Raw genomic sequence first — 25,607 nt, forward strand, 5'->3', positions numbered from 1 at the left:
CTTAAACTATATATTTGCTCTATGGAGCCCTGGTGGCATAGTGGTAAAGCACTCAGCTGCTAACCCAGAGGTTGAACCCACCAGCTGCTCTGCGGGAGAAAGATGGGGCAGTCAGCTTCAGTATAGGTTACAGCCTTGGAAGCCCTATAGGGCAGTTCTACTCTGTCCTATAAGGTAGCTATGAGTCAGCATCCACTCAACGGCAACGGGTTTTTATATTCTTGCTCCAGTGACTCAGAGAGTAGCAGCAAAGCTGGTTACTGACAGTTAAACCGGAATGGAATAAGCATTACAAAAGAAGCAATTTCTCATAATCCAAGAAATATTCCTGGCAAAAGGAAGAGTCCACATGTAGAATCCAGTATGTTCAGGATGGCAAGTACTGGGAATGAATAGAGGACAGGGCGTACTGAAGAGAAGTGAAGCTGGAAATGGAAACAGGAGCCATTTCATAAAGGGCTTCCTCATGAGCCATATATAGAGGCAATATGGAGCCACTGGGGAGTTTCAAAGTAGGGAACAGATTTCAATGGAGAAAAACCACTCTGGCTGCAGTGTGGAGGGTGGGTCGGAAGGGTCCATGACTGAAGGCAGGACACCAGTTAGAAGACAGTGTCAACCTGGGTGATGGGAGCCTGAATAAAGGAAGCGGCTTTGAGGGTAGAGAAGAATAAGCACCCAAAGTATATTCTGGGGAAGGGAAAGGCAGATAGTGAATACAATATTAAGATATTTGCTTGGACATAGTTCCAGTGACCAAAAGAAGAATGTAGAACGAAGCTGCACCTCAGCTTGGGAAATCTTGAATTTGGGCATCAACTCAATGGCAACGGGTTTGGTTGGGTTTTATGAGAGTCTAGGCGAAAATTCAAGGACACACCTGTCATGGATTGAATTGTGTCCTCCAAAAATATGTGTATCAACTTGGCTAGGCCATGATTCCCAGAATAGTGTGACTGTCCACCATTTTGTCATCTGATGTGATTTTCCTATGTGTTGTAAATCCTACCTCTATGATGTTAATGAGATGGGATAGGCACCAATTATGCTAATGAGGCAGGACTCAATCTACAGGATTGAATTGTGTCTTGAGCCAATCTCTTTTGAGATATAAAAGAGAGAAGGGAGCAGAGAGACAGGGGGACCTCCTACCACAAAGAAAGCAGCATTGGGAGCAGAGTGTGTCCTTCAGGCCCAGGGTTCCTGCACGGAGAAGCTCCTAGTCCAGAGGAAGATTGATGAGAAGAACCTTCCTCCAGAGCCTTCCCCTGGAGCTGATGCCCTGAATTTGGACTTCTAGCCTACTAGACTGTGAGAAAATAAGTTTCTCTTTGTTAAAGCCATCCACTTTTGTTATTTCTGTTATAGCAGCACTAGATGACTAAGAGACACCTGTATACAAAGGACTAGAGTTTAGGAGACAAGTCAAGGATGGAAATATACATTTAGACTATTGATAGTAAAGCTCTAGATATGGATAAAACATTTCAGGGAGAGTATATGGACAGAATAAAGAGCCAAAAATAGAAGAGGAGTGGAGAAGAACATTTAAAGGGATATCAGGATAACAAGCCCTTCACACAGAGACTGAGAAAAAAAAAGTCAAATAGCTAGGCAAAAAAACAGAAGAGAAAGTCAAAGAAAACAAGACAGGAGAAAGTTTCAAGAGTGAGGGAGTGGATAACAGTAGTTTCAAGAATGAGGGAGTGGATTGCTGCAGAAATCCAACAAGATGAAGATTAAAGAATGTGTACTGGAGTTAGCAATCTAGAAGGTTGTTGTAATCTAGTACAACTACATAATAACTATGGGTGATAAATTGCAATGTACTTGACACATATTAATAGTAAGGTTCAATAGCTATTAGCATATGAATAATTAGAACTACCTAGAAGAGAAATGAACTAGTGAATTAACTGGCACAGGAAGTATTCAGCAGAAGCTGATCTCCTATGATGAGTGCTGTAAAAAGAAATTTCCTACACTGGCAGGAAGTTTGACTAGATGCCCTTGAAGATCCTTTAAAACTCTAAAAGTCTATGAAGCTAAGTAACTCTTTCTAATGTAGAATTCAGGAAAGGAAAAACAAAAACGTTGAATAATTAGGACTCCCTCAAGAGATCAAAACAAAACATGTGAATGATAGCATAAGAAGGAATACACCTCTAGGAAAACATCTGTTAGATCTTAGATCCAACACAGAAAAATAGAGATATGGTTTTCAGGGGTCTATGAATAATGTAGAACTCATTTGAAATGATAGCTTTCAATCACCTTCAAGAAGATATGCATTATCTTTGCTCCTTTCAGGAAAACATATTCAAGGACTGGGTACTCGGTTTTGTTGTGTTCATTTACTATTTTCAACGTTCCACTTAACACTCTCGCTGCTCTCTGCTGAACAGTCACATATACATATGTAATTAGCAACTTTGGTTTTTTCTAAACTGAAAATCTTGCCGTTTTCACAGGCCTGGAATCCAACTGAATCTTGGTATCTCCTCTCTTAAGTATCATTAGTTTATATTTAATGAATCCAAAGGTGTTTTTTAGCAAGAAGAGACTAATCAACTTGACACTTATCATACATGAAATTCAAGGACTTATTCTACTTTATTTCTTCAAAAAGAATACAGAGAAAAGAGACCAATGCAGACCACACACACAACACATTAAAAATAGGAATTCTCGAGTACCATTTAGGAAGCTGCTCTTGAGCCAGCTAGCTCCAATACGTAAAATATTTATGGGTGGAGGAATAATGATTAAAACACACCTTTTGTTGGAGCCCTGGTGGCGTAGTGGTTAAGAGCTCATCTGCTAACCAAAAGGCTGGCAGTTAGAATCCACCAGCCGCTCCTTGAAAACCCTATAGGGCAGTTCTACCCTGTCCTGTAAGGTGGCTATGAGTCGGAATCGACTCGATGGCAACGGGTTACCTTTCATTACAAGTATGTGAATGTTTGAAACTCCCTAAAGGTGATGGTTTGTCATACCGTGGTGGCTTGCGTGTTCCTCTGATGCTGGAATTTATGCCACCAATATTTCAAGTATACGCGTTATCTTTGCTCACCCATAGTGGACAGGTTTCAGTGGGGAGCTTCTAAACTAAGACAGTCTAGGAAGAAAGGCCTGACAATCTACTGAAAATTAGCCAATGAACAATCTATGGGTCACAACAGAATACTGTCTGATATAGTGCTGGAAGATTAGCCTCTGGTTGGACGACATTTAATGTACACAGTGGCTATAACAATGGACAAGAGCATACCAACGACTGTGAAGGTGGAGCAGGATTGGGCAATGTGTTGTTCATTGATCAGAGCTGACCTAATGGCAGCTAGCAGCAACAACAACAATGATGGTAAGAAGTTCCTCTCTCACTTTTTTTAAACCTTTAAGTGTAGGAAGATATGAATAATTTTTTAATCAGCTCACAAGGTAGACTTTCTCTCCGCTGTATCAGAAGGTTGTACCTTTGCAAGGTTTACAGAATTTTCTATGGCTTCCATAGCCAGAGAAAGTAAAGAAGGCAACTCAAACACAAGGCAATCACGTATCTGTTGTTACACCTTGACATGCTTAAGTATGCAGCTCTGAAGATGCCTAGACATTTTCCTCCAGTCCTAATGCCATTATCGACTCTAACAAAATTACTGACAATACCCAGATCGTAACTGATTCCCCAACTATTTCAAAATTACTCTTTACAGACAGTTTGTTCAAATTAGAATCCCAACAAGGCCCATATGTTGCATTTAGTTGTTGGCCTCTTCAGTCTCTTTGAACCTACAGGGTTAATCACTTGCACCTTTTTCTTCACCTGTTGAAGAAACCAGGTCAGCCTCTTGTAGAATGCCCATATTCTGAATTTGTCTCCTTGTTTCTTTGTGGTGTGACCAGGAAGCCATTTAAATATGGATTCTTCTGCTTTCTTTGCATGTTGTTTATGCCCCTAGTTTTCACACACTTAGGAATCTTAGAACCTTCTAATCTGCTGCTTCGTGTTTAGATAGTGTTGGAAAGCCACAGTCAGGACTCTCTGGAGCAGTGTTCCACAAACTTGCCTGAGGACCGTCACCATCACCTGGACTACTGCGACAGTCTCCCAATCTGTCTCACTTATTCTTTCCTTGTTCCCCACTTCAAATGCCACCCCCTCACTTTCCTCTCTTCTTAGGACACCCAACATGACCTTTCAAAATGGAAGTCAGACTCCTGTCTGCTTAAAAGTTCTCAAGTGACTACATTTGGAGTAAACGCCGAAGACCTTATGGTGACCAATCTGACTTCACATGATCTGGTCCCTGCCCACCTCTCCGACCCTGGCTTCACATGCCTTCTTTTGGTTCCTTAAACCCATAAAACTCTTCGCAGCTTTAAACCTTCACAGCTGATTATTGATTCTACCTAGGATGTCTTTCCTTGAAACATTTGCATGGCTTGTTTTTTGTCATTTTTCAGCTCTCAGCTCATTGATAACCTCAGAAAGCCCTACCTAGACCACTCAAACTAAACAAGCCATTCCCCACCTGAACTCTCAGCCCCTCACCTCCCATTCTGGCATTTCACTCTATTTATTTCCAATATGAAGTTTCTGAGTGGTACAAATGGTTATTAGCACGCTCAGTTGCTAACCAAAAGGTTGGTGGTTCAAGTCCACCCAAAGGCAACCTGGAAGAAAACCTGGTGATCTACTTCTGAAAGATTAGCCACTGAAAATCCTATGGAGCATAGTTCTACTCTGGCGCACACGGGGTTGCCATGAGTTGAAACAGACTCAAAGGCAACTGGTTATTTCCATGGCAGTACTTGTTACATCTCTAATTTTCTAATTATTCATTTGTATACTAGGTTATCTCTCACGAATCTGTTGGTTTTTTTGTTTTTTTTGTTTTGTCTTCACAAGACTTTTCACTATCTTAAGTATCCTATGTATTCACCTGCTTGCTTATTGCCTGTCCTTTTCCATTTGAACATAAGCACCACTAGAGCAGGGACCTTTCCTGTCTTTTATCTGCAGTTACCAAGAACTGTGCCTGGCAATTACATCATAATTGCTCAGCAAATCTTGCCGAATAAGTGAATACCAAGAATCAGTTAGATAGCTTCTATACAGTACAGCTTCCTAGGCTGTGATCTCTGGGTGGTTTTCACGTTAGGGCAGAAGCTGCTCTAATGTGTATGCTATAAAAAGAACTAAGGTAACCCATTTCATATTACTTAAAAATCAGACCTAAACAATATCCTTCATATTTTAGCCATATGTTTTAAGGGGGGAAAAACACAACATTCTGCACCTGTTTGACCACCTTCTTTCTTATATATAGCAAAGAATCCAATAACATCAACAACAGAATGACTTATTTTCCCATTGCTCCAAAGCTAACATGCTCTCATTCTTTTATAAGAAGAGAAAACCTTATCTATTATTGTACATTCACATAATTGATCTTTCACATGCGGGCACCACTAGAGCACAGCTGAATATCTGCAGTACAATCAGTATGCAATTTACATATCAAGGTAGTGAGTGTCATTTATTCAGTATTATCCATGGTAATTACTGCTGAGCATTTTAGTTTTCAATACTTAATGACAAGTATGTTCTCTGTGAATCCAACAAAGGGAATGCTCAGTAATAGAGTAAATTAACATAAAAAAATGGACTCTATGAATTAAGCTAATGGCTTGTTTCTAAGTCTGCAACCCAAAAACCAATGAAATATAACAGGTAAGAAAAGTGCCAACTCATCACTGTTCCTGACAAAATCGTAAGCACCATTCCCCAATCACTTACCTCCATCAGTAACTTGAATCCATCTCTCTTCTTGATCTCTTCCACGAGGTATCTAAAATTAAAAGTCACAATAACATTTTTAATATACAATCTAAAAATACAACAAACTTGACTGACATGCGACAAAACTCTTATTTCTGATACAGAGACAAGACTTAGAAATAAAAAGCTATAAGTAAAGGTACAAGTGAAGACAAAGCTACGGGTTTAGACAGAGATGTTCCAGAACCTAGTGCTATTCCCTGAGGTCTGAGAAAAAAGATGATTTACGTCTCACATATTAGCACCAGACTTTAACCCCAGTGTAAAAACCCATGTAAAGCAGATTAGACGTACATCTTTAAGCAAACAAGTTTTACATTCATATCCTAGATGGAGATTTAGCATAGACACCTGAATCGCCTAGAAGCCTTGGAGGAACAGAGTATTTTGTGTGTGTGTGTATAATCCTGCTTGTAAGTTCATTCAAGATCAAGGAACATCAACGCCATCTTTTGCCAAGACCAGGACTGAGGGAAGGATGACTGATTATTTATTTTGTTAAAAGTAAGTGGGTTGTAGCCATGAAAACGCTGGTGGCTCAGTGGCTAAGAGCTACGGCTGCTAACAAAAAGGTTCGTAGTTCGAATCCACCAGATGCTCCTTGGAAACCATATGGGGCAGTTCTACTCTGTCCTGTAGGGTCGCTATGAGTTGGAATCAACTCGACAGTAATGGGATTTATTTTAGCCATTTGGAGAATGTCTATGAAGACATCCACAATCTCAAGGGAAAGAGAATTATCATGCCATAAGCAAAGGACACAGATCCACGAGATATGGAACAGGACCGAGAAAAGATGAAAATGACATTGACCCCTCTTCCCTGGGCTGGCATTTTGTCTACATCAAAACGGAAAAATATGACATGCTTGGCCTTGAAGACTAGTGATTTGATCATGAGCTTTAAAAAGCTTACAAAGCTTGAAACACAATCGTATTTTAAATTTGGGGGTCAAATCTAAAGAAACGGTCAGAGGTGCTGACAAAAATGTACTTGCCAGGGTATTTAATGTGATTTTATATGTAATAGCAAAAAAAAAAAAAAAAGTGAGAGAGCAAGAGAGAGAGGAAGAGGAAGAAGGAAAGAGAGAGGGAGAAGGGAAAGGAGGAGGAGAAGAGAAAGGTGCAAACATCACCTCCAACAGCAAGGACTGGCTTTGAAAATTATGATCCAGCCACGTGACCTTAGGTACCACCATATGGAAAGTGATGCTGTCACTAATTTATATACATTCAATTAATATTTAAGGACACACCAAAAAATGCACCTCCTGGGCCTCAGTAACTTTCTCTGTCAAACTGGGATAACACAATCTGCTTTTCCAATCTCAACAGCTGGTTGTAAAAAAATTAAATAAAATTAAACAAAAAAATTTGTAAATTATAAAACACTGTGGAAATGGGCCTTGGTGGCCAAGTGGTTAAAAAGCTTAGCTGTGAACCAAAAGGTCACCACTTTGAATCCACCAGCTACTCCTCGGAAACCCGATTGGGCAGTTCTACTCTGTCCTATTGAGTCACTATAAGTCGGAATCAACTTGACAGCAATGGGTTTTTTGGGTGGAAATGGGGGGGGTGTTATCATTTTATATTAATTTGCTAAAGAACATTCTAGAATATGGCTATGAAACACACCAATTTACAAGACACAGTTCTTTTTTTCTAAACTTATTTATATAGCTTTTCACATAAGGTTAAATAGTAGTATTAGCACATAAATTGCATCAACTTTGAAATACGTAAATTTTTTTTTTTAATTCTACCAGTATTAGCTAAATGATACAGATTTTATTTTGAGAAATAACGTTGTGTGACCACATACACACAGTGACTCACAAAACATTTGAGGTTCCACATACTCCTTCCCCTGAAAATTTTTTCAGGAGATGTTATGTAGTTCTAAAGCTTTTGAACCTTTAGCACACTCAGATACGCCACCTAACTTTCAAAAAAAGCACTTGCAATGGCCAAAAAACATAAGGAATGAAGATAAAGATTACTGGTATGTACTCAAAAAATTCAAACAATAATTCTAAACCATGTTGCCCACATCATATTGGAACAAAATTTTAGAGACAACATCCAGTGCTAGTGACAATGAGGGGAAAAGCTTCTATGAATGACTTTTTAAAAGACTAGTACCCCTGTGAGGAGCCCTGGTGGCACAGAGGTCAAAGCACTTGACCGCTAAAAGAAAGATCAATGGCTTGAAACCACCAGGAGCTCTGCAGGAGAAAGATGTGACAGTTTGCTTCTGTAAAGATTTACAGCCTTGGCTCCACAGACACATCCAAACTCCCTGAGGGACCGAATTACTGGGCTGAGGGCTGTGGGAACTATGGCCTCAGGGAATATCTAGCTCAGTTGGCATAACATAGTTTATAAAGAAAATGTTCTACTTTCTAGTTTAATCTGAGGTCTTAAAATCTAGTGAGTGCCCACCTAAGATACTCCACTGGTCTCACCTCATCTGGAGCAAGAGAGAATGAAGAAAACCAAAGACACAAGAGAAATATTAGTCCAAAACACTAATGGGCCACAACTACCACAGCCTCCGCCAGACTGAGTCCAACACAACTAGATGGTGCCCAGCTACCACCACTGACTGCTCTGACAGGGATCACAATAGAGGGTCCCGGACAGAGCTGGAAAAAATGCATAACGAAATTCTAACTCAAAAAACAAAACAGATTTACTGGTCTGACAGAGATTGGAGAAACCCCAAGAGTATGGCCCCCAGATAATGTTTTAGCTCAGTAGTGAAGTAACTCCTGAGGTTCACCCTTCAGCCAAAGATTAGACAGGGCCATAAAGCAAAACAAGACTAAATGGGCACCCTAGCCCAGGGGCAAGGACGAGAACGCAAAAGAGGACAGGAAAGCTGGTAATAGAGAACCCAAGGTCGAGAAGGGGAGAGTGTTGATTGTGGGGTTGGCACCCAAAGTCAGAAAACAAGATGTGTATTAATCGTTTAGTGAGAAACTAGCTTGCTCTGTAAACCTTCATCTAAAGTACAATTTAAAAAATACAAAAAAATTAAAAAATTTACAGCCTTGGAAAACCTATGGGGTGGCTGAGTCAGATTTGACTCTATGGCAGTGGGTTTGGTTTTGGGAATACCCCTATCTTCTGATCCAGCAATGCATTTTTGATTGTTGGTCTACCAGAAAAAAAAGGAAAAAAAAAAAAATTACCAGGAATAATGACAGATTGACAGATAGACAGACAGACAGACATAGATATTATACACAGATATATACACATACATACACAAATATGTTGTTGTATCTATGTTTATATGTTTGTGTGTATAACAAACAAAGTAACTAGAAATAATATTAATATCCAGAAATGGGCAAATGGTAAAATAAAAGTATTACAGCAATACAATATAACATGATGCAGCTATTAAAAAGAATGTATCTACCTCTATTAAACTCTACGGATGCTCATGATGTATTATTAAGAGATAAAAGAAAAGTACTAATTTGGATAATATAATTCCACTTTTTAGGAAATGTAAACAAAAAAAACAAAATTAATCCATATCCACGTGTCTATATGAGCACAGAATACAATACAGAAGGATACACAGTAAATCAACATTTACCTCATGGACTGAGAAATGGGATGCAATGGGGGACAGAGGTTGTCAACTGTCTTTTTATATTCCTTTGCAAAGTTTCATAGGTGTGGTTACTTGTGTAATGTTTGAAAAGAAAACTTAATAATAGAAAAAAATGTAAACCCCCAAACAAAGCAAGTAGACATATGCAGTCTCTACCTGTATAGGGCAAGTTTGGTGAACCATACTCTTCTCCCTTCCCCAGGCACTAACGGACAGGCAACTTGTTCACTCAAAAGCAGATGCCATGGGTTGCTCCCTAGGAGGCCGATGCTATTCCCTGAGGTAGCTCCACCCCACTCTGAGCCAATCTGTCAGCTCAGCGAGAACCGTTGACGGGGTCCGGTTTTGCATCTCCAGAAATCCTGGGGATGACTCCAGGTTAAAGAGTCTAGTTATGCACCTTTGGGACCCCAGACAAATTCCTTAGCCTACCTGAGCCTGCCTCAGTTTCCTCAGGTTATAAAGGAGATGTGGAACTAGATTGGTAAGGTCCTTCCCTGTCTAATGGAGTATGACGGTACGAAACTTCACGTGCACCACCTATAGTCTCAATTTAAAATACTTCTGTCCAGCTGACTCAGGTTGCACCTGGAGGAAAGGCATTCTAAAACAGCTGAATTATTTTAGTTAAAACTCTGCTTTTTGGAACCATTTGGGCCCTGGCTGTATGTTGGGGGTCAGTGTCCCCACTGAAGTCGCTCTTGGAGCCCATAAAGCCCAGTGTAACCTTCCAACTAAGCTGAAGGTGGAAATGATTTGGGAGAAGAGAGGACGTTTCTATTATAAAAACACAAAAAGCTCCCACCAGAGTTCCCGAACTATGCTCTGTAGGATACCATACTAATAGGTTTCCCACATAAAAGAGTCCACTGTCAAATAAGTTTGAACAATGCTGAACCTACCAATTAGATTGTTTTTATCTACAATTAAAAATATACTTGGCTTAAGTTATAAGGACATTTATTGGGATGATTAGATGGGTCAATAATGTCATCAAGAACTAGGTATTTTCTATCACTTCAGTTTGCCATGCTCAGAAGGTGAGGTCTCCTGCCATGTTCACAAGATGGCTGCCACAGCGCCATATATCACATCCTTATACAATACTGTCCCCCCCCTCCCAAAAAAAAAAACGAACGCGGCTGGAGCAAACACAGCTTCTCCTCACGCATGCAATTCCGTCTAGGAAAGAATATTTTTCTCTGACGTCTCCAGAGTTCTCTCTGTATCTTATCGACTTAAACTGAGTCACCTGCCCAGCCCTAAACCAATTATTGGCAAAAGAGATTTGCTTAGACCAATGTTCCCAGCTGGGAACACAATGAACATTGTTGCCTAAACGAAATCGAGGCTCTCTCGGTAAGGAAGAAAGGAGAACAGTTGGTGGTGGGCAATCAATAGTGTCTGCACACAGTTAAAGCAAAGTTAAAAAGGTGTCTATAGCGCAGGCTTCTCAAGGTCTTTAATGTGCAGATAGGTACCGTGAACATCCCAGAAAGGAATATCATAGGTAGCATCTCCCAAGCACATCTGACCATGAAGTAATTTTTTGAAGAACATGTATTAATAACTTCCAGAAGTCTAGTGTCCCACAGAGCACAGTTTCAGAAATGCCAGCTTAGGAGTGCTTATTCTATGGGTTACTTTAACAAATGGTGAGATGAAATGAGCTGCTGGTGGCAAATCTAGAATATTATTTGTGTCACTTCAGCCTACAGTCAGAAAAATGAGTTACTCCTCACAGTTTTTCTTTTTAACATATGGAGGCATTTTAAAGATGCAGTAGAATTAAAAAATTATCCTTACGTAGCTCAAACCAGAAAAAAGGATGTGCATCCAGGTTGGGGACATAATGCAGGAACCATAAACCACTAAGACCAAAACGATCTAGGTAAACCAAAACACCAAACCTGTTGTCACCGAGTGAATTCTGACTCATAGCAACCCTACAGGACAGAGTAGGACTGCCCCCCAGGTTTCCGAGGAGTGGCTGGTGGATATGAACTGTTGATGTTTTGGTTAACAGCCGAGCTCTTAACCACCGTGCCATCAGGGCTCCTAAAGCAATGATAGCTTCTGGTCAGCAAAAAAGAGAAGAGAAAAAAAAAAAAAAAATGCACACTGGCAAGTGTTTTTCCAAATTCTACTGGCTGAGACTTACGACATGAAGATGCTGGCTTGATTTTGAAGCATGTATGAATTATCATCTTGCCCCAGAACACTTCCCCTTCCTTTGTTTACAAATATGCTTCCAATGTTAGGGGCCCACAATTTTCTGATTCATCATACGAGTCCATTTAATTTTTCTAGATTCCACTTGTTCTTTTGCGAGGCATTCTTTCCTCTCTGGAAATAACCTTTCAAATCTCTTTCTTAATCCACCAGTCACTTAGAGTCTCCATGAACCACTGAACCAAGTCCTTCCCCCAGTCTCATGTCACTTGAGAGTGCTTCTGACGCATGAGGCCTCTCGGAACTTCCGAGATTGGTTTCATCTTCTGTCTGTCTACTCTGCATGGATCCGAGCGGGTCATGTGGCTTGTGTGATTCAGCTCAGTCACCTACATGCTACCCTCTACTGCAACTGTGATTTTTAAAAAATTAACAATCTGAAAAAAAGAAAACGTTGGCCCTTCTATAGTCTCCTAGGCTCTCTCCTGGTCACCCAGAGGAAAACATGAACACAAAAGGGCCATTGTGTAATGGCTCATCTTTTCCACCCTGATCACAATTAATCCCTTAGTATCCATGCAAGTCTGTGAAATGAATTCCATCTGAGAGATGGCAGAGATTGCGCGTCAAGGGAATAAATAAATGATACACTGGAGACTACACAAAGCAGCAGAATGGGAGTTCCTGAACTGTTTGTTGTTGTTGACAGACTTTTGCACAGGACTCTTGCAGACCCACTTTAAAAATTACCCCTTAGTAAACATCCATTTAACGTGAGTGTGGAGACAAAAGCTACCCTCCGCAACGGGAAGCCTTGGTTTTGTAAAACATTTTTGACTTTCCTAGGCAGATGTCAGAGACCCACGGTCATCTGCCTGAGGTGGAAGTCTGAAACCGCAGCCCTCTGGGTTTCAATTATGTTTAATAACCACATGTTGCTTTAGGCTCCTGACATTCTTGATTTCAAAGAATCAAAAGAGAAAGCAAGTCTTTCATCATGAATATGTCTTGAGGGGAAGATCCCTTCCTCGACTGGAATGACAAGGGTCAAATGAAAATTAGGAAAATCTTAGAGATCTTCTAGGCATTAATTTTTCCCTCCTTGCTGGATTTCTGACAACCCATAAAACAGGACATTCATCCCCTTAAAAGTGTCTTCTCCAATTTCCCAAGGGAGGAGGAAGCGCCCTATCTGATCAGAGTGATGGTAATCCATTGGTCCATCAAAATCTGGTCCTTAAATCTTAATACACAAATTTCAAAATTAAGTTCCATTTAGGTTCATCAACAGGGAAACATTACCTCTATGGAATCAATACAGTCCTTCCTGTGATATGTCATGGGGGAGATGGGGGAATTCCACAGTTTTTCTAGTATCTAAAAGACCTGGGAAGGAGCCCTGGTGGTGCAGCGGTTAAGCTCTCACCTGCTAATCCACCAGCTGGAACCCACCAGCCGCTCTGAGGGAAAAAGATGTGGCAATCTGTTTCGGTAAAGATTCACAGCCTTGGAAGCCCTATGGGGCAATTCTGTCCTATAGGGTCGCTAGGAGTCAGAGTCAACTCGATGGCAATGGGTCAATGGGTTTAAGGGACCTGGATCTGAAACTGAAACTCGCTGTTGTTCAGTCTGTTCCGACTCCTAGCAACCCTATAGGGCAGAGTAGAACTGCCCCATAGGATTTCCAAGGAGCAGCTGGTGAATTCGAATGCCAACCTTTTTGGTTAGCAGCCAAGCTCTTAACCACTGTGCCACCAGGGTTCCCTTAACTACATTAAAACGAAAACCCAAACCTGTTGCTGTCAAGTCAATTCCGACTGATAGCAACTCTAAAGGACAGAGTAGAGCTGCCCTGTAGGGTTTCCAAGGAGCAGCTGATGGGTTTGAACTGTTCACCTTTCGGGTTATCTATAATAAAAAAAAAAAAAATCTATATTAGGTTTCCAATAATTATGTGTACCCCAAATAATAACACAATCAGCATGAGCAGCTTTATTCTGCTACAAAGTTACCATCTACTGAAGGAAATTACACTTCTTGGAAACAAAACCATGTCACCCTGACTTAGAAATTATGCCAAGTGGAGCCTACTTACCACGGATGAGAATCATTTTTATTAGGTAAACTCTGAAGGAAGTGTCCATGGGTCAGTGGGCTTGATGGGAAATGATGTTTTAAATCTCACCAGTCAGTGGTTTGAACTGCTTATGTTGGTTCATGTCATCAGCAGTACCCCGGAGCCAGCTCACACAGGCTACTGAGAGCCGAGCGTTCACTATTTAGGGAGCTTTCAAACCACAACTATTGTAGCTCATAATTTGCCCTGATGGGAGTATTTACACCATGGAAATTGGCAGACACAACAAGCTGGGGCTTTTTTTTTTTTTTTCCTTCCTCCCTAGAGCCAGTTTACCAGCACACCACTCTCCATACACTCAAGTAAACAGATTAGAAACCCAGAATGTTCCATTTTTCCTAAAGAGCAGAACTCTAAACCAATAAGTCAATTTGAAAAGAAATAACATCACAAAAATAAAGCCCTTCTGCTGTGAATTGACTGCAATTTTTAATCCTAGAGGCACTCTCTCCAAGTTTATAATTTCCCATTCATTCCAAGTGACATACTGATAAAGGGTTAACCAAATCACAGGCCAACTTGTTTGTCAGAATCGGAAAAGCTTAAAACAATAGGAAACTACATCAAAGGAGCAGGACAGAGTGCTCTCATCCGTTCAATGGACAGTGGACTGGATGTGCGTACAAAAACTCCATAGCAATTGATCCCAGGAAGCAGGAGAAAGATGAGGCAATCTGCTTCAGTAAAGATTTATGGCCTTGGAAACCCCATGGGGGCAGTTCTACTCTGTCCTATAGGGTCACTATAAGTCAGAATTGACTCTATGGTAGGGGGTTTAATGAGTCAGTTATTAATGCCCTCAGGTAACATGGTGGCCACAAAATCTAATTGGTTCAATGGACTGTGGACAAACGTACCAAAACTAAGTAACCATTTACCCCAGGAAGTGAGTTAAAGACCCACCCAATAGCACAGGTAGCCCACACAACAAATAAAAAAACAACCATCATATGGCAGACCTGGGGTCTCTGAGACAAAAGACCACATTGTTAGGACAAAAAAAAAAAAAAAAAACAAGAAAAGGTCACTCAATCATGATCTTAGTTGTCTTTAAGCAATCATAGTCCGTAAGTAATTTACTCGTAATGAATCAGCACCTGTCAAAAGTGTGTAAAAAGCACTTCTAGATTGTACTTCTTGAATTCTGGTCTGTTTATAGCCTGAGTGCTGGCAGCCAATTTCACATTCTGTTTTCTGATACGTCACAATAAAAAAGCTCTTTGCTGCAGAAGGCTTTGTAAAAGTTGTTTCTCTACAACAATACTTCAAAGGACTCTGCTCTTTGGCTTGGCACCCGGTGTGGAAGAACAGGACGACTTTGCCCCACCCCTACCCCCAGAAATAGAGTGTTGGGTATCATGTAGAAATCTAAGGCAGTAAAATTATTTTGAGGAACAGCAGAAAATAGGAGGGATTATTTTTCAAATATTTAAATCTAGGTCGCCGAGTCTGTAGCAATGCTCACTGAAATGCTAATTCAATTCAATTGAACTTGACAAACATGTACAAACAATAAGTGTTTGGTGAATTGAATTGAAATGTTAACATTTATCCTCCTGTGATATTTCTCTGCAAAAATTAGAAAGTATCCTTAGACTATAAACTAAATCCCACCCTGAGATGCATGTTAAGTTTAAAATAAACACCGTCATCAAATATTTATATCTAGCCTTATTTCAAGACAGCCGTCACTGAATTACTTAGCAGCTTAGACAATGAAATAATGCAGAGATTCTACCATGTCGGAATAGCACATGAAAAGGCAAAAAAGGGAACACAGCTTCTTGGACTGTTATTTTAACTTAATGGACAGCTATGAATATTTATGGCAGATGGCTTCATTTGCTCACTACAGGATAATTATCACCCTGCTTTTCATAAAGGCACACCTCTCATCCAGGGTCGGACATACGCTGGGAGGAACTGACACTCTTCCCAACACCAAGGAGGGCTGAACACTCAGGAGGTACATTGTATGGGATACTCTCTCATTTCTTTCAAGGAAAGCAAGCCATTTTGTGATTACAGATTCATTTCTATGGTTATTTGTTTAATGTTCGTCTTCCACATCGACTAAGGGTTGGGACCAGGACTGTTCTGTTTACCACTATCCCTACTCTAAGGAACTGTGGTGGTGCAGTGGCTAAGTGCTCAGCTGCTAACGAAAAGATTGGTGGTTCAAACCCACCAGCCTCTCTGCAGTCTGCTTTCATAGATTTGCAGCTTTGGAAATCCCATAGGGTAGTTCGCCTCTGTCCTATAGGGTTGCTATGAGTCAGAATCAACTCGATGGCAACGGGTTTGTTTTTTTTGGAGTTCACTGATATAGCGCACCTCAGGGATGAAGGACTGGTGGTTCAGTGGTAGAATTCTCACTATCCATGTGGGAGACCCAGGTTCAATTCCAGGCCAACATACCTCATGCACAGGCACCACCCATCCATCAGCGGAGGCTTGTGAGTTGCTATGATGCTGAACAGGTTTCAGAGAAAATTTCCAGACTAAGATGGACTAGGAAGAAAAGCCTAGAGATCTACTTCTGAAAATCAGCCAGTGAAAACCCTATGGATCACAAGGTCCGATCCCAATGGATCATGGAGATGGTGGAGGACTGGGTGGCATTTTGTTCTCTTGTGTATGGGGTCGCCATGTGTTGGGGCTGACTCAACGTCAGCTAAAACAACAGGAAAACATAGCAGTTCACCCTCATAACACTTCCCACTGTCACAAACCTTTAAGGAGACATTTTGGTTTTACCAAGTGAAATGTGAACAGAGAAAGAAGAAGGAGAGACAATCCAAACCAAAGATCACAAGCTCTAATGCCTACCATGGCCAGCCAGGTAAGAATATAATAATAACTAAAACTCATAGGAATGTACCATATTTCAGGCTCTGTTCTCAGTCTCAGCTCATTAAGCCTTAGCTGAACGCTACTTCAGGAAGCCTCAGCCAATACCCTCCACGATGGACGAGGGGGAGCCTCCTGAGTGTTCCTGGAGTACCATGTACCTCTCCTTTCCAAAAGGGAGGTTCACCTGTCCTGTGAATTATCTGCTTATTACCTGAATGCATCTTTTACTAGGCTAGGATCCTTAAGGGCATGGGGTAGGACTGCTTTGTTCACAGTTTCTAATGTATAATCCAAAAAAAAAAAAAACCAAGGCCATTGAGTTGATTCTGACTCATAGCAACCTGATTGGACAGGGTAAAACTACCCCAGAGGGTTTCCAAGGCTGCAATCTTTATGGAAGCAGACTGCCACATCTTTCTCCCATGGAGTGGCTGGTGGATTCGAACCACCGACCTTTCGGCTAGCAGCCAATCACTTTAACCACTGCACCAGTAGGTAATGAGAAAACGCTTGTTGAATGAAAAAAGGAACACACAAGTAAAAGAACACTTACAGACGTTGAAAACGTTACTTCCATTGAGTCTTTCTATCATAGACTTACGTGGACACACACACACCCACATACACATATACGCACACACAGGCAGGTACCTAGATAAAGCAAGAGCACGATTTACTCTTTCTTCAAGACCTAATGTGCCCAGGGCTTTCCAGGTCATCCAGAACTTGAATGCGTCTGGTCTTCTGCTACACTGGATAGATTTGTCTCCTGTGTCATAGCTGACATCATAGAATTTATCCTGCTGGAAGAGGTAAGATGCTTTGGCAGAGTAGCATTTCTTAAGAAGGTCCTTTTGGGAAAAAAAAAAAAAGGAAGGAAAGAAGATTAAAAAAAACTCTCCATTTTCAGAACATACTTGATTTTGAAAATACATACACGTGAACGATACCTATATGACCTTCTACTACACTGCATCAAGGATATGTCTCGCTTTGTGACTACTCAACATCAGAAGTGATAGGTGTGTACTGACTTCTAGACACATATTATCTGCTTTGTTTCCCAAAAAAATCCTCAAAGTTGAGAATTCTGGAATCCGTCTTCACAATTTCATTGACAAGTATTGAGAAGCTTTGAGGCCACCATGCCATCATCTATACATCAATATACAGCATCAAAGTGGGCCAGCTTCTTAAGATGAACCAATTGTTTATAGCTCACCCAAGGCTCCACACGGTGGGAGGTGGGGTGGAGGGCAGTTACCATAATATACTTAACTTTATACAATTTCATAGGCAAAAACTAAACTTTCACATCCTCTTCTTTTCAAATCATATTCATATTGAAAAGGCCAGAAGTGATAGTAAACCAGAGAAAAAAAAAACACAAGGAAAAGCTATGAAAGAGTTAAACAAGAGCCAATAAGTTTTTACCACCACAAACTGTCAGCTACCATCCCTAAGGGTCTTTTGGGTGGGTCTCTTGTTGGTTTTATTCGCAGCTTAATACAATTTGCACTTACTGACTGGTTACTTCTAGCTAAGAAGTGGATGAGGATTTAGGAAGTGCAGTACCCATCGCAGGGTCTTCACCTTGACCCCAAATTGTTAGAGTTTAAGCCATGCTACCTTCGATGTCATTCGTTGTTGTTAGTTGCCATTCAGTTGGCTCCAACTCATAGTGACCTTATATGTAACAGAACGAAACGATGCCTAGTCCTGTGCCATCTTCATGATTGTTGGTATTCAATGTCATTTAGTACCTACAAAAATTCACATTTCTTAACCTATCAGTCACAGCCCCTACAACTCCCTGAATATCTTCATAACTGGAGAATACCTATAGAACCTTTGCTCTCCAACGCAACCAATCTACTCAACGTTCCTTAAGCACTAGATCATGTCCTATTAATATCTTTGCTCACACCATGAGTTTTATCTTGTGTCATTTTTATTTTTGTGTAATATTTGACACATTCAAAAGAACACATGCAACATATTTATGAGTTCTGACATAACAACGAACTGAACACAGCCTTCCTTCTTCATCTAGTCCCATCGCAAGTTTTACCTCTTTTTCACCTTCCTTAGCTGCTCATCCCTTAGGGCTCACTTCTTCTTTTGGCATTTGGCTGCATTTGTGGGTCAACATATATATTCTTTGTGTGGCTAAGTTGGTTCATGAGGGCAGGAATCATGCTCCATTGACCTCCACACTCACAGAGCTTAATACAGGGCCAGGCACAGAGGACCCTCACTAAGTAATCGGGATGATGATGCCACTTCCCATACACCACCCTTCTCATTCACATCTCCCTCGTACTAAATACAAGTAGAACAAACACAGATGCACGAGCTTCTTATTTGATGCCTCTTCCAAACTCTAACAACGCAAAACTATCAATGCTGCACAGCAAGCTACAGAGAAACTCCACAGTAGCCACAGTAGGGTCCTAGAAAAATATCCTCTTCTGATCACAAAGTGTTTTAAACGTGCTTCATTTGACTGATCAACTTGTACTTAAAGAATAAAAAGACAATCTCAAGGTATCACATACCAAATGAAAGAACGAATTTGCTATCTTAATTAGCAATGTTGTCTTGTGTGGACACTAATCTGGATCTAACTATGTTTCACTCCCACAAAGCAGGATTTTCTACCATAAAAAATATATATATCAGACTTCATCAAGAACTCCAAAATTTCACTCATCCAGTTTACCCAATAATCGGAGTATAAAGCAATAATGAAATGAATATCGGCACACATAGGTCACTACGCGTCAGAATCAATTTGATGTCAACTGGTTTTGGTATAGTAACCTTCAGGTTGGCTCTGACGGATGCTCTTGGTAGATACTGGGAAAGTAGATTTCTCGGGTCTGAACAAAAAGGCAGAAAAAGTCCCTTACTCTTCAATCTGTACTTCGATTCTATCAGAAATTGCTCTGCTCTGACCCCAGCTGCATCTCCCTACCTTCAAAGGTCAGAAAATCTGGTTATTGTCTCCATAGCAACTGCCGCCTGGCCATATCTTATAACATTAAAAGACCACTGCATATATTTTAAGGACAAAGCATATAAACACGATCACAACATATACACGTACTTGCATCACAATTATAAATTTACTTTGATCAGCCATCAAATATTAAAAAAAAAATCTCCAGAGCAAATGAACTTTGGACATGTCTTGGGCAAGTTTCACTGGCTTATGACAGTGATTGAAAGGGAAAGGAAACCCATCCATTATCAGAAGACAAATGGCATCATCATACGCAAATGGCGAAGACGAGAGCCAGGAAAGCACATGGCAGCATGAGTGATGGTCCCATCTTGGTGACACTGTTAATATCGTGGCACTGAAAAATCCTCCTGTCTTGGGAAGCTTTCATAAAGAACAACTGGAGGCTTGGGATTTACTTTATCGAAAATAAATGAAAACTTTCCCCCCAAAGTTCCTGCTTTGCATTTCAGTTTGTACCCTTGTATTAAAATGGATGAGGTGTCCTTTAGATTCAAGCTATGTATCAGCTAAGAGAAAATGCTCAGATCTCCAGAGAAAATACATTGTGGAAGAAGTGTAGTCAAAGTTAACATTTTTGGGGGGGAAAAAAACAGTTATTACTGCACTATCAAAGAGAAGGACTCTGTTTATCTTGCTCATCTTCCTACCTTTAATCCTAGCAGGACAATAAATATTGGTTATAAATTCCAAAGGCAAGAATCTAATGACAATAGCAATCTCTTTATGTTGTGATATCAACTCCAACAGTTCTCAGGGATTAGCAGACATTGTATCCGGACTCTCGTAGTGACAAGCGAAGTAAATGCAATCAAAGTAACAAGCAAAAAGGAAATTTTTGTTTTAATTTTGCTTTAGGTGAAGGTTTACAGAGCAAATTAGTTTCTCATTAAACAATACACATATTGTTTCGTGACATTGGTTGTCAACCCTGCAATGTGACAACACTCTGCTCAACTTTGGGTTCCCCATTTCCATTCATCTAGCTTTCCTGTCCCCTCTTGCCTTCTCATCCTTGCCCCTGGGCTGCTGTGCCCATTTACTCTTGTATTGATGGCTGAGCTACGTGTATTATTGTTTGTGTTATAGGCCTGTCTAATCTTTGGCTGAAGGGTGAACCTCAGGAGTGACTGCAGTACTGAGTTAAAAGGGTGTCCTGGGCCATACTCTCAGGGTTTCTCCAGTGTGTCAGGCCAGTAAGTCTAGTCTTTTTTTTTTGTGAGTTAGAATTTTGTTCTACGTTTTTCTCCAGCTCTGTCTGGGACCCTCTATTGTGATCCCTGTCAGAGCAGTCAGTGGTGGTAGCTGGGCACCATCTAGTTGTACTGGACTCAGTCTGGTGGAGGCTGTGGTAGTTGTGGTCCATTAGCCCTTTGTACTAATCTTTCCCTTCTGTCTTTGGTTTTCTTCATTCTCCCTTGCTCCAAATGGGGTGGAACCAGAGAGGTATATTAGATGGCCATTCACAAGCTTTTAAGACCCCAGATGCTACTCACCAAAGTAGGATGTAGAACATTTTACTCATAAAATATGTTATGCTAACTGAGCTAGATGTCCCCTGAGACCATGGTCCTTAGCCCTCAGCCCAAAATGGAAATTTTTATCGGTTCATATATTTTAAAAATCCAGGAATATATCAGTTTCTGGCACTGCTAGATCCAGGGTTAAATGATATACACCATCAGAAATCTGTCTTTTCCTTTTGCTTTATTTTCTTATGTACTGGCCTCATTCCCAAAGCAGGAAGCTGCTACCGACCCAATGGGTGGTATGGAGCCTGGGAACTGGGACTGCCTGGTGGGACCCATGGCAATGAAGGGAGGCTCTGCTTGGAGGGTGATGAGAAACAGAGAAGAGACAGCCTCTGCCAGTGACGCTGCCCAAGCAGAGAGAGAGCCATGGCCTCCCAACCTCAATCTCTTGTCTGAACATTCTGGCCAAATCTAGCAAGGAGCCAATTGGCAAAGGAGCTTGGGAAATGTGGTTTTCAGGGGTCAGGACTTCCTTACAGAATAAAGGAGGGAAGTGCTGAAGAATGCATTATACAGCAAGCAGGCAAACGGAAGGCATATGACATGAGTACAGACAGAAACCACGACTTTGATTTTCACCTAGCATATAACAACGACCATAGCTAATGTTTATTGAGTTCTCACTATATACCAGGCACTATATATGTATGAGCTCATTTAATCCTCACAACAGCTAAATGAATTAATCCTCACAACAGCTAAATAAAAAAATAAGTTCTATTATTTCCATCAGTTCCACTGCACAGATGAAGAAATTGCAACACAGAGAGGTTTAGTTAATTACCCAAGATCATGTAGCTGTGAGGTGGTAGGGTTGGGTTTCAAACCAAGGCTGTTTGGATTCAGAGCCTGAACTCCTAGCCCATTAATCTATTACACTCTACTGTTTCTAAGGTAAGTAGTTAAGAAATGCGTAAAGAGTGTGCTCCATACACACTCATTACAAATTCTTCGAGAAGTTGGTGAAAAGTCAAATGGCAGAAGAGAACACATCAAACTAGAGGTCAAAGAACTAAGATCCTGTTTCAGACCCAGTCTCACTAGCGGTAATATCTTGGTTATAAAGCATTTTGAGATTTCTGTAATACATACGACTCTGGTGATATTTAAGGATATCACTAAAGACTGGTAATGAATCCGTAGGTTGCATGTTCTCCTTGTAAAGATTAGCCAAGCCATCTTTGATTTCCGCAGACCCGACCAGATTCTGCAGTTTCATTCCCAGGAGTCAGTAACCACATGGGCCTGTTTTTAATCAGGTTTCTGTATGCAACCAAGACCATTAGTTTTTCAGTTTACCAAACAAAAACTACCAAAAAATCTTCCCATATGATGCTTCCCATGCAAGAAATTGTCTAAATTAAATGCCTTAGGAAATAAGTATATTAACCATATTTGTACTAATTAATGCATTCAAAAATTATGCATTGAGGACCCATTCCAAATACTATAATGCCAGGAGCCTGGCCACAGAAGCCCATGGAGGTGCTGAGTATCTAGGCTAAGATTGATCAAATGCCCAAAACCAAATTTAGGCTGTGACTAGCAGAAAGGCTTGGTTGTAATCTAGAATATAAAAGTAGATTTTTGAAATGATTATGCCATCTGATACTGGCTTTATTTATTTATTGGACAAACACTTTGAGTGTCTTAATGTATGCCCAAAGCTGTGCTAGCCATTGGTGTTGTGCTGGTAAATAAGGAAATCATTACCTTCAAGAAGCTTAAGAAGGGGATAGGAACAGGCCACTTCAATGCAGTGCTAGACCAGGGAAAAGTACAAAGTGTTCTGGAACACAAAGGGGCTCTGACACTAAGCAACCAAACGTGGAGAGGTTATACAGAACAGCTAGCTGAGAGCTGAAAGATGAGGAGCTGTGGAAGAGGGATGGAATTAATTCAGCATGACTGGAATTAATTAACGAGGTGAGGCATAGCTGGAAAGGGAAGGTTGGAAGGGTAGAGTGGCCAAGCCACCAAGGATCTTAAATGCCACAGTAAGAACGATTGGTCATGGAATTTTCAACAAATATTACAACTCAAAGCATCACGGCGGAACTGGGCGCATAAAGTGAGTATCAGCAGGTATGGATTCTGCTTTTGGTTTGGTCACTCAGTGTCAAGAGCTCAAGGGTAGCCACCTGACATCTTGGGTTTCATTTTTCTCATGGACTTAATGGAGAAAGATACTTGAGTTTTACCTGACATACAGAAACACTGTGAAAATCTAATGTAATAGTGTAAACTGGGAACACTTCTCAGTCTTTGGCCATAGCCCTGCCCATCACTTTGCTTCTGCATATTCCTGTACAACCTGACCCTCTCCAGTATCATGGCCTGTTCTCCCTTTGGTTTACTTCTCTCCCCAGGTGAGCAGAGGAACTGGAAATCACTGTCGACTTTCTCATTATTTATGAAACAAGGGTATTACACCCCATCACCCGCCTTCCTTTTTGATAGGCTGTGTCTGTCAGTAACGTTACAGAAGTAGACCAAGTTGATAGACTACATTAAGGATATTACAAGAAACCTTAGAGCAATAGAAAATGTTATCCATGCTCTTCATCCCCCAAATGGAGCTAGGCTGGACCTTGTTTAAGCTCCCGTACTTGAGAGCCTTCATAAACGTTATGGGTCCTTACAAATCTCAGCCTGGGTTGTATCGAAGACACAAAAGACATAATATGAAACGAGAATGGATCAGAGCACACACTAGCAGGACTGAGCACAAAGGAGCCGTTCAAATGCCTAAGTAAACACTTGTCAGTTGGCTTTACTTTCTTTATGCACAGAGGGGAAATGGATGTGTTGACTGACTGCTGAGTGGCTGGTATGGGGTGGAGGGGCTAAACAGAGAGCAATAATGTATTATTTCGCCTCCAAGGAGGCAAGTCTAACTGAACCAGGGGAAATGTCTACGTACTAGGCTGAGCCATGGATGGCCTACCTAAGATTAAAATAAAGAAAAAAGAACAATGTGGGGATGTCATTTCAGGAGAGATGTCAAGGGCTAGAATACATTAGCTGAAGGCATCTGTTTATATGGGTGTGTCTGAAGCTTGTATAAACTGGCAGACCATTGATTTCTCCTCCTGCACTGAGTCGCTTACGCTACACATCACCTTTGGGAATCTTTTGCTCTTATTTTTCCTAAACAGACTTTCATACAAAAAGTGGGAGCATAGCCTTTTATCTTCATTTCTCCAAAAGCATGTCCAGGCATCACCTTTGTATTTACCTCTAATTTAATGTTTCTCCTTTAATTGCAAAAATGTTCCCTCTTTCTGACTTTAAAACGTCTAGAATACTTTATAAGTCCTTATGGCAGGAATAAGAGATAGTCACCCAAATCATGCGCAACATCAAAGCCTTTGATTTAGCATCGCCTCACTCTCCTGGCTGCCCCTCTGCGTAACCTCCACCTGGCTCTCCTGGTCTCACGTACGAAATAACACACGTACAGTGACCGACTAATGGTGGGGATGTGTTTCCCACGCTCAACTCTGCTGCAAGAACTGTTTCCTTATTACTGGGAGCCAGCCTTCAGCTTCAGCCAGCCAGGCCTGAACTCCCTGGGCCTCTATGTATGGGATTTCTGCCTTTGCCCCACTTACGTTTATCCACGGTCCAAAGCAGGCATGCTTTCACTTGTGGACTCCGTAGATTGACATCGTTCACTGTTCTTACAGCATTACTTTGAACCATCTTTTTAAAGGTTTATGTATTTAATTCACTTTTTTTCTATGGTAGCTTTTTCATCCTCGGTTGCAGTAGAAAACCGTTTTAAAAAATCGTCTGATGTTGCATCTAGCTTGAGAGAATGCTTGTTCTTGATGAGCTGCTACAGCTTTTCTTTGTACTTGCCACCAAATTTGCATTCTTATTTGCCTTCTCCTCTGGCACACTGTGCTTCACTGGCTGCTCCAGTGTCTCCAGGAAGTTCGTGCCTTGACTCATAGGCTTCTCTTACCAGCTCTGAGTCATTTTTTTTATACGGGAAATATATATTTATACACACACACACACACACTACATATGCTATTTCAACTCTTTTTACGTGTACATTTCAGTGACATTAATGACGTCTGTCATGCTGTACAACCATCACCATTACCCGTTTCCAAATTTTTTCCTTACCCTTCACAGAAACTCAGTGTCCCTTAAGCAATAACTTGTCTTTCCCACTCCAGCCCCTGACAATCACCAAATAAACTTTGGTCTCTATGCATTTGTCTATTCTAGGTATTTCACGTAAGTGCCATCATACAGTGTTTGTCTTTTTGGTGTCTGACTTAGTTCACTCTTGAGTCATTTTTTGATCCACAGATTCGGCTCTCTTTCCTATTCCATTCAAGCATTTCCCAATCATGGGCACCACCTATAGGTCAACCTCTGAGTACGTCTTCAATGGATCCTCCA

The 25,607-nt window shown here is 40.9% G+C and overlaps 1 protein-coding gene across 2 annotated transcripts in view; it reads right to left on the reverse strand.

Moving 5' to 3' along the window:
• GADL1 (glutamate decarboxylase like 1) overlaps window positions 1-25,607 on the reverse strand; it is a 150,308-nt gene that overhangs the window by 67,020 nt on the left and 57,681 nt on the right. For both annotated transcript variants that reach the window (XM_010595539.3, XM_010595538.3), the window contains exons 11-12: window positions 17,283-17,482; window positions 5,801-5,852 (exon numbers count right to left, since the gene is read on the reverse strand). In XM_010595539.3, coding sequence (XP_010593841.1) covers window positions 5,801-5,852; window positions 17,283-17,482 — 252 coding nt within the window. The remainder of the gene's footprint in view (window positions 1-5,800; window positions 5,853-17,282; window positions 17,483-25,607) is intronic.

Source organism: Loxodonta africana, chromosome 27 (assembly GCF_030014295.1).
Source record: "Loxodonta africana isolate mLoxAfr1 chromosome 27, mLoxAfr1.hap2, whole genome shotgun sequence".
In the NCBI taxonomy this organism is placed as follows: Eukaryota; Metazoa; Chordata; class Mammalia; order Proboscidea; family Elephantidae; genus Loxodonta; species Loxodonta africana.